Source organism: Dryas octopetala, chromosome 3, assembly GCF_963921425.1.
Source record: "Dryas octopetala chromosome 3, drDryOcto1.1, whole genome shotgun sequence".
In the NCBI taxonomy this organism is placed as follows: Eukaryota; Viridiplantae; Streptophyta; class Magnoliopsida; order Rosales; family Rosaceae; genus Dryas; species Dryas octopetala.
In genome coordinates, this window is record NC_141368.1 from 11,759,732 (window position 1) to 11,775,529 (window position 15,798).

The 15,798-nt window shown below is 36.2% G+C and overlaps 2 protein-coding genes and 1 pseudogene across 3 annotated transcripts; all 3 read right to left on the bottom strand.

The window, feature by feature from the left end:
* Nucleotides 1-272: 272 nt before the first annotated feature.
* Nucleotides 273-2,246, bottom strand: LOC147290910 (uncharacterized). Its single transcript, XM_086238384.1, has 3 exons — nt 2,145-2,246; nt 1,086-1,314; nt 273-539 (listed from the first exon to the last, which is right to left on the bottom strand). The coding sequence occupies exons 1-3, from the start codon at nt 2,234-2,236 to the stop codon at nt 273-275; spliced, it is 588 nt and encodes a 195-aa protein (XP_086094510.1). The 5' UTR covers nt 2,237-2,246.
* A 1,117-nt stretch (nt 2,247-3,363) lies between these two features.
* Nucleotides 3,364-7,392, bottom strand: PSF1 (partner of SLD five 1). Its single transcript, XM_086238199.1, has 6 exons — nt 6,979-7,392; nt 6,798-6,865; nt 5,084-5,194; nt 4,803-4,965; nt 3,639-3,788; nt 3,364-3,544 (listed from the first exon to the last, which is right to left on the bottom strand). The coding sequence occupies exons 1-6, from the start codon at nt 7,051-7,053 to the stop codon at nt 3,518-3,520; spliced, it is 594 nt and encodes a 197-aa protein (XP_086094325.1). The 5' UTR covers nt 7,054-7,392; the 3' UTR covers nt 3,364-3,517.
* Nucleotides 7,393-9,158: 1,766 nt separating this feature from the next.
* LOC147290912 (putative disease resistance RPP13-like protein 1) lies at nt 9,159-14,444 on the bottom strand (annotated as a pseudogene). Its single transcript, XR_015121147.1, has 3 exons — nt 10,668-14,444; nt 9,978-10,192; nt 9,159-9,289 (listed from the first exon to the last, which is right to left on the bottom strand). The product of XR_015121147.1 is annotated as a putative disease resistance RPP13-like protein 1 (transcript).
* Nucleotides 14,445-15,798: the final 1,354 nt, after the last annotated feature.

The following is a 15,798-nucleotide window of genomic DNA, read 5'->3' on the forward strand; positions in this document are numbered from 1 at the left end:
ATATATATATATATATATATATATATTAAAGAGACTGACCAGAAGCTGCAGTAGTACACATGCAATATGAGTTCAAAGAAAAGCCAAAGGACAAACACCAAGTTAAGCAAATTTAAAAGTGCTACATATGAAAATTGCTTTCTGAATGCAATTAAAGTAAAGAACAAATCTGTTCCTTTCTTTACAATTACAGTAAAGAATATTTAGTCACTTTCAAACTACAAATGAAAAGAGTTAAAAAAGATTTAATGATTTTTTAAGGCTTCTAGTACTTATAAATGTTTTGCCTTCACAATCCGCGGACCTCTACAGCTACGAATTATCCTCCTTACATCCTTTGCTATACACAGGAAGGCAGAAAACATGGCAATTGACATTGCTGGGTAAATATATATACGATTTGTGCTCACTGATTTTCTCAAAATGATTTCCCTAACAAGGCCCCATACGATAAGAAGCATACCAAAGAGGCTCATTCTCCCTGGTTTTATAAGACCCATAAGTGCTCCTGCCACTGATAAGTAGCTTCCAACAAGAACCTGGTGCAAGCCATAATGAGAATAAGTACAACAGAATGCAATCTACTATGTACTTTGTAAGTACTACTTACTCTCCTTTTGCTCTCATTGAAAATGCTTTATTCGCTAGTGCATTTTTTCTTAGTTCATATAGTTTTTGGCTTCAAACAATTTCAAATAGTTTTAGTTTTAGTTTTTTAAATCATTACATTGATTATCTTTCATCTCTTCCTCTTATCTCCCATTTTCTCCTCTTACACGTGGATTAGTTATATTGCGTGACATGAAGCATGTGTGGCTGATATGGACCTAACACGTGAATGAATCGTCTACTTTGATGGTATGTAAAAGTTGGAACATCTAACTCGAAAACAATTGATAACGAGTAGACAGACTTAAAACTTCCATCGCTCAACCTGGGACTTAATATTCTTAACAAAAAAGATATGACAGATAAATTCCTTCCCCTAAATTATCCTAATAAAAGTCAAATATGATAAAGGTTTCACCGTTTCAGCAATATCACATAGGAGTTGAGAGAGAAATGCTATGAGCATATATACTAACCTCTAGGCGCTGCAGATCAGAAATTGCAGTGGTTGCCTTTACATTGGTGAACTTATGTAACTTCAAACTATTATAGCTTGGGATTGCTTTGTTTTTGACTAATGCATTTGCAACAGCCCCCGGGTAGACCAGTGCCTTCACTACAACTAAAGGAAATAGTTCACATGCAATCAACTGAGAGGATGTTACCTCTACTGGTGTTCTACATATTCCATCTCTACAGGGGACCCTGGGGAGCAAAGAGAATAATAATATGTTAAATCTGTGAAATATATATATATATATATATATATATTCCTTTTGTTATTTCAGGGATGAATTTGGATACGCAGGAAGAATTTGGTGGCATGAGTAAAATTACAGCCACCACAATAAATCAAAGTTTTTCTGTACCAACTGATATTGCATTGTTCCCCCTTTTAACCCAATTTATTTCTACCAACTAAAGCACTAACATTACATCTGCCACATAGTGTTAGAATTTCGAACTTAGTGTTTGTGGTACAGTTACTGCTTTTGAAATAATAATCACATGGTAATGGTTCCCACTTCAGAGAAGAAAAAACCTTGGTGCTAGTTTGTTTTATTTATGACCATTTTCCAGTAGCTGGCCAATTGATTAAATGCAGCCTAAGTAAATACCAATATAGATGGTATCAATAAATATATTTAAAATGAATAGAACCCAGATTTCACAAATAAAAAAAAAAAAAAAACATTTTTATAATGCATTTCATATGTTTTAAATTCTAAGGCATATATATTCAACCCCTTTAAAAAGTGTAACACATCAAAACCAGGGCAAACAAAGATATCGTCTCAGCTTACAAAATTGGGACAATGAGAAGAAAACCGATATTTATTTCAAGCACACTACGTACTATATACAAATTTCTGATGTGTGAACTCAATTCAATGAGCAAATGTAAAACTGAATATTGTAGAGACATTTGAATTTGTTTTCTTTCTTGGGTGTTTCCTATAAAAATGATATTTCAAATTCATGCATCACGAATGATGATTAAGAGAAATTAAAACAGAAGTGCAAATTGTAATTACCTGAAAAGAGGAATTTGAAGGATAATGACAAGGAAATATATACAAGAAGCAATGGAAGATATGATGGATGCCCATTTCTTTGAAGAAACCATGGCGGGGAAGTTTTTTAAGGATTTCCACAGGATCCGGCACACAAGGGAAAAGGCAAAAGGAACGGAAGTTTTTTAATGCATTTGTTTTTTCAATTAATGTTTTCCCTTTTTCTTTTCTCTCAACGGTTATTATGTTCGAAGTTAACTCAAATACCAGTCGTGAGAGAAGTTAGAATACGATGGATCAATAATTTCATTCCTTAAAAAAAAAAAAAAAAAAAAACCAAAAAACCAAAAAATTAAAATAAAATTGGCAAAATGTTTTTTAAGAAACTTAGAAAAGTTACTAATTTAAGGATTGGAAAAGTCTTTTTGTCTACTTATTTAAAAAACACATTTTTTACAAATAATAATAATGATAATAGGAATATGATCATGTGCCTTGGAAACATGTTCAATTAAAACAAATAGAGCTTTAGCAAATTTACAATGCACCTAAGAAGTATTTAACCTACATCCTGATTTTCCCTATACACAGATGTTATTACTGATTTGATTTTCCCCCTATTTTCCATCTGGATAATTAATGGTATGATAGTGAGACACTAGTCACACTACCACTATGCCTTAAAATAGTTTTGGGTTAATTTTGAGCCTCAAACTATTGTCACTCTTTTTTCTAAACAGGTCTCTGAAGCATTTGGCTTCCTTTAACCAAACTGTTAGAGTTCAGTCCCCAAAAATCTTGGAGCCTATGGGTGTGGTGAATGATTAACCACATGTAGTTCTTGGAATAAAGAGTTTATCAGAGCCAGTTTTGTTGAAGATGAAGCACAAGCAATCAAACTTTAGTGGGATGTGAAATCTTAACCAGAAGCAATTCAACCATGTGAGCACTAGTTGGTTACTTGGTTTGTCATGTTTAAGCGAGTCTATATGCCCACAATCAAGGAGAAATATTAAGATCAAGTGAATTCTAACTAAATAACGACTAGGATAAAGAGTAATGGAGATGAAAGGTTTGTCATTAAGGGCTAATGAGTGCTATTTGCACTCATCATAAAAGCTGGATCTAACTTTAACCAATAGTGTGTATTTGACAAAGTAGGTATAAGTGAAATCTCTGCATTTAACTATCAACTTCATCATCATGTTATCTGCAGGGAACTGCTACACATGACATTTTATGCTCATGCAGTCAGAAAGCTACATTATTAAGAAAACTAAGAATAAAGTTATCAATATAACCAGAAACTGAACATGATACAATAGTACATAGAGTAACCAAGGAAGAGGGTTGAAGCTGTCAGGTTCATGAGTTAGCAGGTCACGCCGGTTAGGTCAGCCTGTGAGCTCCTCCATCAAGCCCTATTAGATTTAGTTGAGGACAGTAGTTAGACAGCTAGGAATTTGAAAACCCCAAGCGGATGCAGATTCAAGCTAGAAGGTTAATGAAACGTACCCGTGAGATGCACTGCTCAGCATCAGTTCGTTTAAGAAAATGCATTGAGTGGCGAGCAAACTTGGCTGTCTTATCACTGCATACTATTCCTTCACCAATGTCATCAAGGACTCTCACCTTGATGTAGGGATCTTTCGGCGGCACCATATCCTGGCAAACACAAGAACTCAGAATGATAATCTAATTAAATAGAGGAGTCATTTTTTACTCTAAAGAACTAGGAAAACATGGCTAGAATTTTTCCTTTGTTAGGCAAACCCATAGGGCATCTACTTAATAATAGGCATATTGCACATTCCGTACACCCATGCCATGCGAGTCTAACATGCAGACACTGAGTAATTTAACATGCTTTTTCAGGTGAGGATTCCTTTGGAAAGCTTTTCTAAGTAAAAGTTAGAAGTCAATATGAAGAACTCAACTGTACATTTAAATTGATGATTTATATGCACCTCAGCAGCTAACATGACAATCATTATTCTTTATAAGAATGTTCTTGCTTGTGTAGCTACCAATAATATTATGCTTGACAGACCTCCAGATCCTATGATCGCCCAATATAAAATATTTTAAAATTTCTTGCTTTTTCCTGTCATGTTTGCTTACTCCCCATAATCCTCCTTCACAGTTTTCTCCAGGGTTTCCCATTATGAGCACAAAAGGTTAAAGAGATGTCAGTGAACTTTTAAAATCCAGCATTTGGTACATAAAGGTTCTGCTTACAAGATCCCAAAAAAAAAAAAAAAATGTTCATCACTGTTATTCACTGAGGCTAAACAGCATTGACCCTAGCATAATCACAATATTTTCAACCACAGCACAGTATGCAACAAATTTGGTGCAGCCAACAGGTCTGTAAACTTCTCATTTAAGAAGGAAGCTATTGTCTTCAATTTTGGAAGTAACCAACAGTCAAGTTTCTCAAATCATTTTCATTAATAACATCTCCATTGTACCCCTCAATTAAAACTATAGAACTTTTCAGTCATTAACGACCAACAGTCATCTTGCTTGAATCATTTCCGTTATTAACATGTCCATTGAATCAACAACCATCTTAATTGTAATTCACGGGGAATATCCAAATATCATAGAGAAAGACTCAATAAATTGAGAGTTTATTTATAATGAAGATTAATTTTAGGGTGTGTAGAGAGAGATTACCACTGCCAAATCAAGTATCACTTTCGACATATACGATTTTATAGATGCATAATGATCCTTAAAGTACTTTTTTTCTAAGTCACTGAGCTTCTCTCGAATTTCTTCTGGAATTTCAGACCCCACCTTCCATGTCAGATTTCGTAAAATTTCTGCTCGGCTGTACCTGCATGGTTGCAAGAACCATATGCAATAAATAGCTGGTGAAGATGATAAACCTAAAACATACTAATTAGCAAAGAAGAAGTTTAGTCATATAAATAACACAACAGATAAAAAAGTACAGATATGCCATTAAGCAGCGTTTATTGCGAACTAAAGAGAGGTGGTGGATGAGTGCCCCATAGTGGTCCTCATTTTTAGCTGTCACATCTAATCCTTCTTCCTGCATTTTCCTGTTTCAACATTGTCATATGAGTTGATTGAGTATGCAAGCCAAAAGATATATCATGGCATATGGAAACATAAACAGAAACCACAATAGATGCACAGTTTTAGACAATCTTTGAAATGGGAGTTCTCAAAACAAATTCAACAAACTATAAATGAATTCCTAAAGAAAGTGCCAGAGTGCCCCTATTACATGATGATCAGGAACTTTGAATGTTGGGACTACCTAACGTCCACAGTCCACACTGAAAAAGTAAAAGTCTGACTCAACAGAGTATATGTACCAACAAAAGTAAAAGATAACCTCTAGTATTTAGTAAACGCTGTAATATAATATATTCATAGTCTGATATATCTTAACTGGCACAGTTTTTTTTTTTCTGGTATATCTTAAAGTTAGTAAGACAAAAGTTTTCAAAGAAACAAAATATATTAAATTAAGTACGCATACAACAAAGCCAGAGTTACATGAAGTAATCATAAATCTTTGTTATAGGAAATTATATACGGAAATCATGATCTTTGATGTAAGACAGAATGTAGTAAAACGTGCATGATGTAGTACAGTAGGTTCAATGCATCTACTTCATGCATCTATCATTATGACTATTCTTAGCTTTAATGCATCTTGAACATGCATCTGAGTGTACCTAGTTTAGGCCTATATAAAGGCTCTTTTGTAACCTGGATGATCATCCAGATTATCATATTTGAAATACAAATTTCAGAGAGTTTTCCATCTATCTATTTCTATTTCCCTTGAGATTCAAGGTCCTAGAGAGGATTTCTCTACGATCCTTAGCTCTCTAAGGAATATAGTTCTAGCAAGTGCTTCCCCTACATTAGTGCAAGTATATATTATGTCCATCAGAATGCCTCCACAGGCACAATATAAATAAATAATTAATAACTGACTTATGAGATGTAGAATGCAACCAATATAAGATTGCAAATACCCTAATGATTTACAAAATCAAGTAACAAGGAAAAAAGTCCCTTTCATTATAACACCAACACAACCACAATGCAGTGCCTGAACCATGGCGGAGCGTTAACAAGTTTTAAAATACCAAATGGTTATATATGTCAACATGACGATATTTATGCTTGCACTGAGGCATACTACATATGCATGCATTTATTTGTGTTTTTTTTTCTTTTTCTAAAAACACTTAAAAACACTTAAAACACCTAAAACGCATAAAACACTGTAGTGCCTGCATATTTGCAACATCATAAGTGTTTCCGAAACTCATGATATAAATTATGTTTCTGAAGTCTGAGCAGTACATAACCAAGTCAGCTATCAGCCTCAAATTTAAAATTCAACTCAACAACCCAAAATTTAGAAACATGTCAGAACACTGAGATGGATTTATGGGAGAGCGTTGGGATTGATATGGATCCTAACTTCATCATAGCAAAGCTATATAGTTTTAGCTTTTTTTTTTTTTTTTTTTTTTTTTACACTATTTCAGCAGTTAGTTTGAAACAACTTCGTCATTGCCACTGAGATGGAGCATGTAATTTGCTGCTATGGTAATGCCATGACTCATGAGAAAAATGAAATGGAAAAATAGAAGCCAAAAAAAAAAAAATTGATATTACCTTATCGAGGATTGGAACTTTGAAGAATGTCGATCACATTCAACGATTACTTCCTCAAATAATTTACTCTGTAAGATGAAAGCAACATATATATATATATATATATATCAGATTAGAGGGTATATACAATCAATCTGGGAACAACAAACAAAATTAGGGAAAATGGGCAGTTGGGTCTTACATTGAAGGGCGTGAGCTGCCCCTTTTCGCCGGTTGCAATTTCTTTGACCAGTTCGCATGCCTTTATCCCATACATCTTCAAAGCTCAAAAGAGTGGCAGATTGAAGTCTTCGAAGCAAAGGGAAGTGAGAGAAGAGTGTCGATTCAGACCAAATTAAACCCTAAAGCCCTTTGGAGAATCGATATATATGGCTCTAGAAGAAAGCTTGTCAAGGAATTGATTCTCAGATCTCGGCCCCTTACAACCCAAATTGGGTTCGTATATAATCCCAAATAATTAATGGGTTTTGAGATTGAGAGGGAAAGACACCACCTTTAGATCCTGGGTTGTTTCACTGGGCATCCGTTTTTGGAGTTTGGTGGGAGAGAAAAACTCAGAAACTGATATCTCTATCTAAGAAGAAATGAAGAATTTATCTTTATTCCAAAACTCTTTTTTGGGTTTTGGCGGGTCTTTTGCTTAGAATTTTGAAGTACCCACTAAAAAACGCAGCCAAGGGCAGCACAAAGTAGTGCTGTAAAAATGACTATTTTTTAACAAAATTGGCAAAAGATTAAGGGTTAATTACATATACCACCTCCAAACTATGACATATTTGACATTTTACCCTTCAAACTAATATTTTTGACACTTTACCCTCAAACTTAATTCCTATAAACACTTGGGGTAAAGTGTCAAAATATTTAGTTTGGAGGCAAAATGTCAAACATGACATAGTTTGAGAGTGGTATATACAAATATACAATTAACCATTAATTATTTTTCCAAGAATATCTTAAGTTTTAATAATTTTCTCATATTTAACTAGATTTTGTTAAAGTTTGAGCGGTTGGTCCAAATGGTAAGGGAGGTGGGATAACGGCTTAGAACTTAGAAGTATAGGAATGAAGGTTCCATTTATTTCAAAATGACAACAAATAAATATTGAAAGTGTGACACAAGTTCAACAAATTTAAAAGGTCTTACACGTCATTTAAGTCTAAAATTTTAAAATGCATACTTTTGCTTAGATTAAAGACTTTGTTCAATGACCTTGGCTAAAAAAAACAAAACACTTTGTTCAATGACATGGCCAAAAAGATTTTGCCCAAGGAAAAAAAACTAGAGTAAAGTACAAGATCATTAGTGAGTTTTAGTGCATATTCATATTAGATCCTGTAAATTACATGTATACTCTTTGAACTTTAAAGACTAAAATACGCTTACAAATTTGAATTAAGTGTTTAATATCTCATACCCACTACATCACCCCATTTTCCTTGTGTGCTGCAAAACTCTAGAACCCCATATATCGTGATATGAGTGTATTAAGTGTTGGAAGTCCCCTAAGATAAGTATGAGAGCACAACCCAATTACACTCTACAGGTTGTTGAGTGTTGTGTGGAGTTTGAGTCCTCAATTTTAGGTCCTCTTTTTATGGTATGAGGCTCCGAATCCTTCTTCAGTCTAGAGGGGGTTCCGTCCCACAAGTTTTTTGTTGTTTTTAAATTCTTTCATTTTTTTAAAAAAATAAAATTTAGCCTTGAGCTCTATGTATGGATACACGTTATAAGCTCAACTTGTCATTGCTTAACTACTGAGTTTTACAATCGGACTAGGTGAAGGTGAAGCATATCTATACTATAATATAAAGCAAGAAGTTGAAGTTCGGCGAAATTTTCGAAAATCCTAAGCTACACCCTTGAAGTTGAAGTTGAAGCTTGACCACAAAAATACTCAACTCACACAATGGTTCAAACGAGATACAAGAAGGTGCACCAGAGCAAGCACAAAACGTTTAAGTATCCAAACTCAACATAGCAGAAAGCAAATCTCATAAGGTGGAAAAAGAAAGGAGCTCTTTCCAAACAGGAAATCAATTCAGAGGACAAAAATGAGGCAAATATTTCTTACAGAATCGATAACAAGAAACTAAGGAAGTCAAATAAAAGAGCAAGAAATCATTAGAAATACTGTTGGGATATTAGTTTAAAATCTTCCAATACAATCCACAAGTACTAGTCATTCACTGTCTTGAAAAAACTAAAGAATCTAGTAGTGTCTCCAAGTCTCCCAATTATATACACAGCAGTATATCACTACAAATTGGGAACTGCCTCTTTTGCTGTTTCAAAGTCTGCTCCAGTTGAAGCCTTTGACATCCATCCCTCCCTCGATACACGTAGCCTTTCACAGTTATGTAAGAGGCTGCAGCCTGCAGGTAGGCAAAGAAATGCCAGTGCCACCAAAGCATACACATCTCCTGGCTCTCCAGGGCATCCTCAAGGGGTCTGAGAGTTGATAGCCTCCCACAAAAATTTCGGTGAGATACTGCATGCATGTAAAGAACAGAGAACAAAGTGGATACATTAGCCAGCTTTCCTTAGTATAATTCAAGAACCAAGGCTAAGGATGAATTGGCATTAAAGAGAATGAGAATAACTCTGTCTTGAATTGTATACAAAAGTTGAAACCTATGGAATTTAAAAAAGTGAAGCACCTTTAGTGGAAGCATATTATATAGTTGCAACATCCGGAGCTGATAGCACACCAGCAATATATATATATATATATATATATATAGAGCACATATAAAAACAGTAGTACTACCAGCTTGATCCTGAAGTTTTCAGAAGATGGGCACGCAACTGAAACATGCAAATGGAAAATAGATTCAAGATTAGTACCCGTATGTTATAGTAAATGAGTAATCTTCAGCACTATACTCAATTGTTTATATACAATCTAGAGCTAAACATTAGGAAGAATTAATTGTTGGCCTCAAAAGTTGAATACGCATATATTGTAGAAGCTCTTGTCATAAAAACAATATAAAACAGAACACAGTGACTAGCTAGTCAATAGTCACAAGGCCTTCTGATTCATTCAAGCTGTAAATGGGATGCAAAAATCAATATTTTTAGGAGAAAATTGGAGGTGTTTGGCTCCCCACACTTGACTCCAGTTCAAACATTTGGAATTTCAATATAATATTGCAGCAGAGTTTGCAGAAAAGTACCTGATCGAGAGGGAATTGGATAATTACGATTACAACAACTCAGCTGGGACCCATCAACACATCATACAATATCATATGCGCTTCCTTTGATGGATATGTAGGGGATGTGAGCAATCTTGGGCCACTCTTCCCCTTTCTCTCTCTCTCACACCGTTCTTCTAGCAAAGGACACTCCCAGATTTGTAGCTCCAAAAGAGAAGTGGGTAGCCCTTCATCTGGCAAGTTGTATGTACAAGTTTTGTAGTCAGTCTCTAGAGCAAGCATTTCAGTAACCAAACTCAAGTTGCATGACACAAAGCGAATCTCTTAAAGTGGATAACAAAGAGGGAAAAATTCCTCACAGTTAAAATCGATGACAAGGAAGCCAAGAGAGGAAGAAATCATTAGGCATATTGTGGAGAAGTTAATTTAAATTTTTCCATTACAACCTACAAGTAGTCAATTCATGTATCTACAAATTGGAAGTTGAAGCTAGTAATGACAGTCATTCCTCCATCAATACCCAGTTTCAATTAACTTCTGAATATATAATGAAGAAGACACATTGGCAATTGGATTATGAAAACTAAATTAAGAATTGCACAGTTGTACAGTCTTTCTGAAGAGGATGGGCAAATGAAACATGCAAAATGGACTTTACGTTACAGAATGCCGATGACAAAGAAGCAGATCGAGTTTGCAGAAAATTACCTGTTGAGAGGGAATTGCATAATTACAATTCACACAACTGGGTGGGAGTGCGACCCATCAACACGTACATTCTCATACATCATATGCGCTACCCATCGATGCATATGGTGGGGATGTGAGCAATCTTGGGCCAGTCTTCCCCTTTCTCTCTCTCGCACCGTTCTGAAAGAAAAGGACATTCATAGATATATAGAACAGAAAGAGAATTGGGTAGCCCTTCATCTGGCATGCACTGGAGCTTAGGGCATGTCGAAATCCACAACGTTTGAAGAGAGTTGAGGTGTCGAAACCCCTTGCCGTCCATCTTCTTAACATTCAAAAGATCCTGGATCCAGAGATATTTGAGAGTGGTGGGCAGCAGCCCCTCCTCCGGAAATGAATCATCTACTACTTCTTCACAATCTTTGAACCCAAGTTCCAAGTATGTAAGAGAGGTGAGTCTTGGTAGACCCCACTGTATCCGCTTTGCCATCATTTTCTTGCAAGAAATGATCCCAAGTAATTTTAATGTTGACGGCAATCCCCCTTCCGGAAATGATTCCAATTCTGGACAATTGTTTATATACAGAGACTCAAGTGATGAGAGAAGGCTGTGCATCTCTTCAGGCAGCGACCTCAATTTATCACATCTGCTTATTGCTATCTCCGTCAGGTTGGGCGCATCCAGCCCTCCATCGGGAAAAAATACAATATTTGGGCAATAAGATATATCCAACGTACTGAGGGAAAAGAGTTTGGGGGATTTACACTCTTGTGAACTAGTCAGGGATAAATTAATTTTACTCAATTTGAGTGTTTGAAGCTTCGGGAAGTAGTCTAATGGTAATCCCCCGGTTAGCTTGACACAATCCCTGAGAATCAGTTTACAAAGATTAGGAAAAACCCCACCTTCATCGCCACATCCAACGACATACCATTCCTGCCACTCACACATTTTTTCAATGATCAAAACTTGCAGAGATCTAAATGGTTTAATTACACAAGTTTTGTCACCATAGAACTCAGGACCAATTGACCCCACACCATTTAACCCACTAATATGAAGCTCTTTGAGGGAGGGTAGCTGCCCTAATGGAGGCAGAAGCAAACAATTTACGCAATTCATAAGTTGAAGAGAAACCAGATTACAGGAAGAATGATGTCCTAACCAACTTGGAAATCTTGTGCCTCTATAAGAATAAATTTTGAGCTGTTTTAGGTTTGTATGAGGTTGGAGCTTCTCAAGCACTTCTCTTTCTCTATCTTTTTGTGAATCATCCGTTACACTTGATTCCCATTCCAAAACTAGTCCATCGAGATGTTTCTTGTCCCTCATGATGTTGTCCTCCAAAGCATCCTTGGCATGAGCGAGATTACAAAGTCCTGAGATACCAAGTGTTCCGCGCAAATACCGAAGCTCCTTTAACTCCAAAATATCATGCCCTGCACTATGCTTGTCTAGCACAAAGTAATTTAGCATTCGGAGGTCTTTCAACTTTCCCATATGCGCTGGCATCTTTTGTAACTTTGTACCCTTAATATCTAGATGGCGCAAGTTGATAAGACTTCCCAAGTTGGTGGGCAGCTGAGTAAGAGCTTTACAATGAGACAACAATAGTGTCTGTAAATTATACAAAGTACACACTGTATCAGGTAACTTTTCGATCAAAGTATAAGATAGGTCCAGGTGCCTTAAATGATTCAACTTGCCAATTGAATTAGGCAGCTCCTTCAAATCATAGCCTGCTAAATTGAGCACTCTTAAATATTGTAACTTTGAAAAGAAATCATGTAGTACCTTGGCATCCAATGTTTAGAGCTTTTCACCATACACATATTGTAGAGGGAGGAAAGTGCGCAAATATTTAGCTTCATATAAAGCTTGAAAATTTTTAAAGCCATGACCACCATATTTTCCTATATATGAAAAATGACGAGTCTTACTCACAATGTTGGGTGAGTAACTATCCCCCCACCTCACACAAAATTCTCCAGACACAAACTTTGCTAAATCATTAATAAGGTCATGCATGATGAACTCAGACACATAGTTTGTTTGAAAAAATGACCTTGAGGTTAGATCATCGAAGAAGCCATTGCCAACTTCTTCCACCATTTGATTCTTTGTGGGTTCTAAAAGACCTTCAGCCTTCCACAACACAACCAATTTTGATTTTTTAAATGTATAATTCTTGGGAAATATAGAGCAGTAGGCAAAACAACGCTTTAGATGTGAAGGCAAGTAATTATAGCTCAACCATAGAGCTGGTAGAATTTTACTTTTCTCATGTGAAAACTCCCATATTTCACTCTTCAGTATTTGTTCCCATTCCTCCATATTTAATTTAGACCTCAAGAGACCTCCAAGTGATTTAGCAGCTAAAGGAAGACCATTACACTTTCTAGCAATTTTTCTTCCTATTACTTCAAGATCATCTGAGCGTGCACTAGCACTTGCATTTTCGAAGGCATGTTTTGCAAATAACAACCAACAATCTTCCTCAGATATTTGTGTTAGACGATGAGTTTGAAGAGTACCACTCATCATAGTTGCAACATCTTGATTGCGTGTTGTGACAATGATCTTACTTCCATGTGCACAAGACTCAAAGGGACACCTTAAGGAATCCCAATGAATATAATTCTCATTCCAAACGTCATCATGAACGAAGAGAAACTTTTTTCCAGTCAAAGCCTCCTTCAACTTACATTGAAGCATATCGAGATTCCTGATATCACAAGTTTGTTCAGTAATTGACTCATAAATTGTTTGTGTTATTCTAAGAACATCAAATTTTTGTGAAACACAAACCCATGAGTGGATGTCAAAGTGTTGTTTGACTCTGTCATCATTGTATATGAGACGAGCAAAGGTGGTCTTTCCGATACCACCCATGCCCACTATAGGAACCACACTTATCTTATTGCCAGTCACATCATCTGATAACAATAACTTAATGAAGCTCTCCTTCTCCTCATCTCTTCCACACACATCAGATTCTACCAAAGAAGTTGAAGGTAGCACTGTTTCAGATATTCTGTGTCCATCGTCTGTTTTCAAATTAAGGGCATCTTTTTGCTCTACAATGAATTCTAGTGACTCAAGAATTTCCTCTATCCTGGAATTTAGTGTTGTGTGGTCAAAAGCATGAAACGAAGCAGAGATGAGGTCTTGTACCTTATAACTTGTGCTACCTCCAAATTGATCATGATCAGCTTCCATCTTGTGCCTTAACGCTTCTGTCTTGATGTCCATCAAGAGGTCCTCAGCATCATAAACAGCCTCTTTAAGCTCATCGAGCCACTGCTTCACATTTGAGTCAGTGAGTTGCTTCTCCTCGGCATCTCTGAGAACAGAATCAACAGACAACATCTTGATCTTCAACTTCTTCAGCAATCGATCGGTGTGTTTCTTTCCCTTGAGGAACTCCATGACCTCCCCAGAACCCATCTGACGAAATACCTCTTGAAACGAAGCAGAGAGAAAAGCTCCACTTACAACCTCCAAAGCCATGGTGATCTCTTCTTAACTTGCAAATGGAAATTGTGGAATTGAGAGAACAGAGAAGGTACTCTTGAACAGAGCAAAAACGATCGACTTTGGTTTTTGTTGCGTGAACTTAAATTCAGAGCATCACTTCTTTTTTATTGAAAATGAAGCTGATATGAAATTAAAAAGACAATTGGCGGACGACCCATTCGTAGGTTAGACGTGTGCATAGCTGAGTACTCGAGTGTGAAGTATACCAATATTAGAAACGCAGATGGAGAAAGAGAGACGAGAGGAGAGGGTGTTTGTGAGAGAGAGAGAGAGAGAGAGAGAGAGAGAGAGAGAGAGTAGGGGTAGAGAGAATTATAGTTGAGCAAAAGAGGATTTTCATTGGATAAAAATCTATTAATTATAAAGAAGTTATACATGATTAATTTAATAGAAAATCGAATATATTTGACAATAGAGATCATATTAATGTACGGTAGAAAAGCATTAGAGTTACATTAAATAATTTTGAAATTCAGAAACCATATTGATGATCAAGCATGAGGGCCAATTGGAAAGAGTATTTTTTATGACAAGTAGAATAAGGATATAAACAATATTGACCGGGATCAATGGTTGCGTTCTTGGATGAAAGAGGCCAGATTTATTTGAGATGTTCATTTGGCCAATATTCAACCCTATACATCGTCATCGATTAAGAAAGAGTTACACATTTTGGTCCATGAGTTTGACGCGAGTGTTATTGTCACTGTGGAGCTGTGGAAGTGAATGAAGCACCGTAAAGTTTGAGTCAGCGGGCAAGGTGGACCCGCATTTGGAAATTTCCAAGCAATAATATAATATGTGGGGTATGCGCGCTCTTCCGACAATGCATGGAGGCCAGTCCAACCCCACCTCAGTATTGGCTCGATCAATCGATACTAGTCCCTCGCTTCTACAGTATTACTTTCAGAAAGTAGCGAGCAGCCTACCACAATGTCAACACAACACATCAGGAGAGAATATATTCTATTTCGATCAATTTAACTGAAAATGATAAACCAGAATTATTATTAATTAAAGCCCTTAAACATATCTACTTTTTTGACACTTTGATCCAAGTTTCTCACTGATCGATTGATCGACTCTATTGTTAATTAACCCCCACCTCCCCAGCCATTCGGAAATTTTGGTTTTACACTGTTAACAGAAGAAGGATGTTTGATGGAAGAACAGCTTCAACATTGAAGGCGCCATCTTCTCACTCACAATGAAGTTGGTGCATGGGAGGTGAAGTTCTCATTTTGCATGGCGTTTCAACTTTGAAATTGGTGATGGTTTCAACTATGAATTAAGAAGCTTAATTTATTCATTATTCTTTTTTCAGTTTTTTCATCTTCTGCACATTTATCTTGGCTTCAAATAAATTGGTTCAGGCCAGAGAATGAGAAAGAGAAAAGAGGTTTTTCAGTTTTGTTAATCGAAGCTAGAGATCCAATTGTGACAAGTAGAATAAGATCGATCAACCACATTCTAGACCTATAACCCAAAACGCACATTTGGGATATGCAAATCTGTACACATATATGCAAAGATTTCTTCCCCATGTAAACCTACATGCATACATGTTTGTCAACTAAAGAAAATTCAAACAATATTAGCATGCTTTTAGGC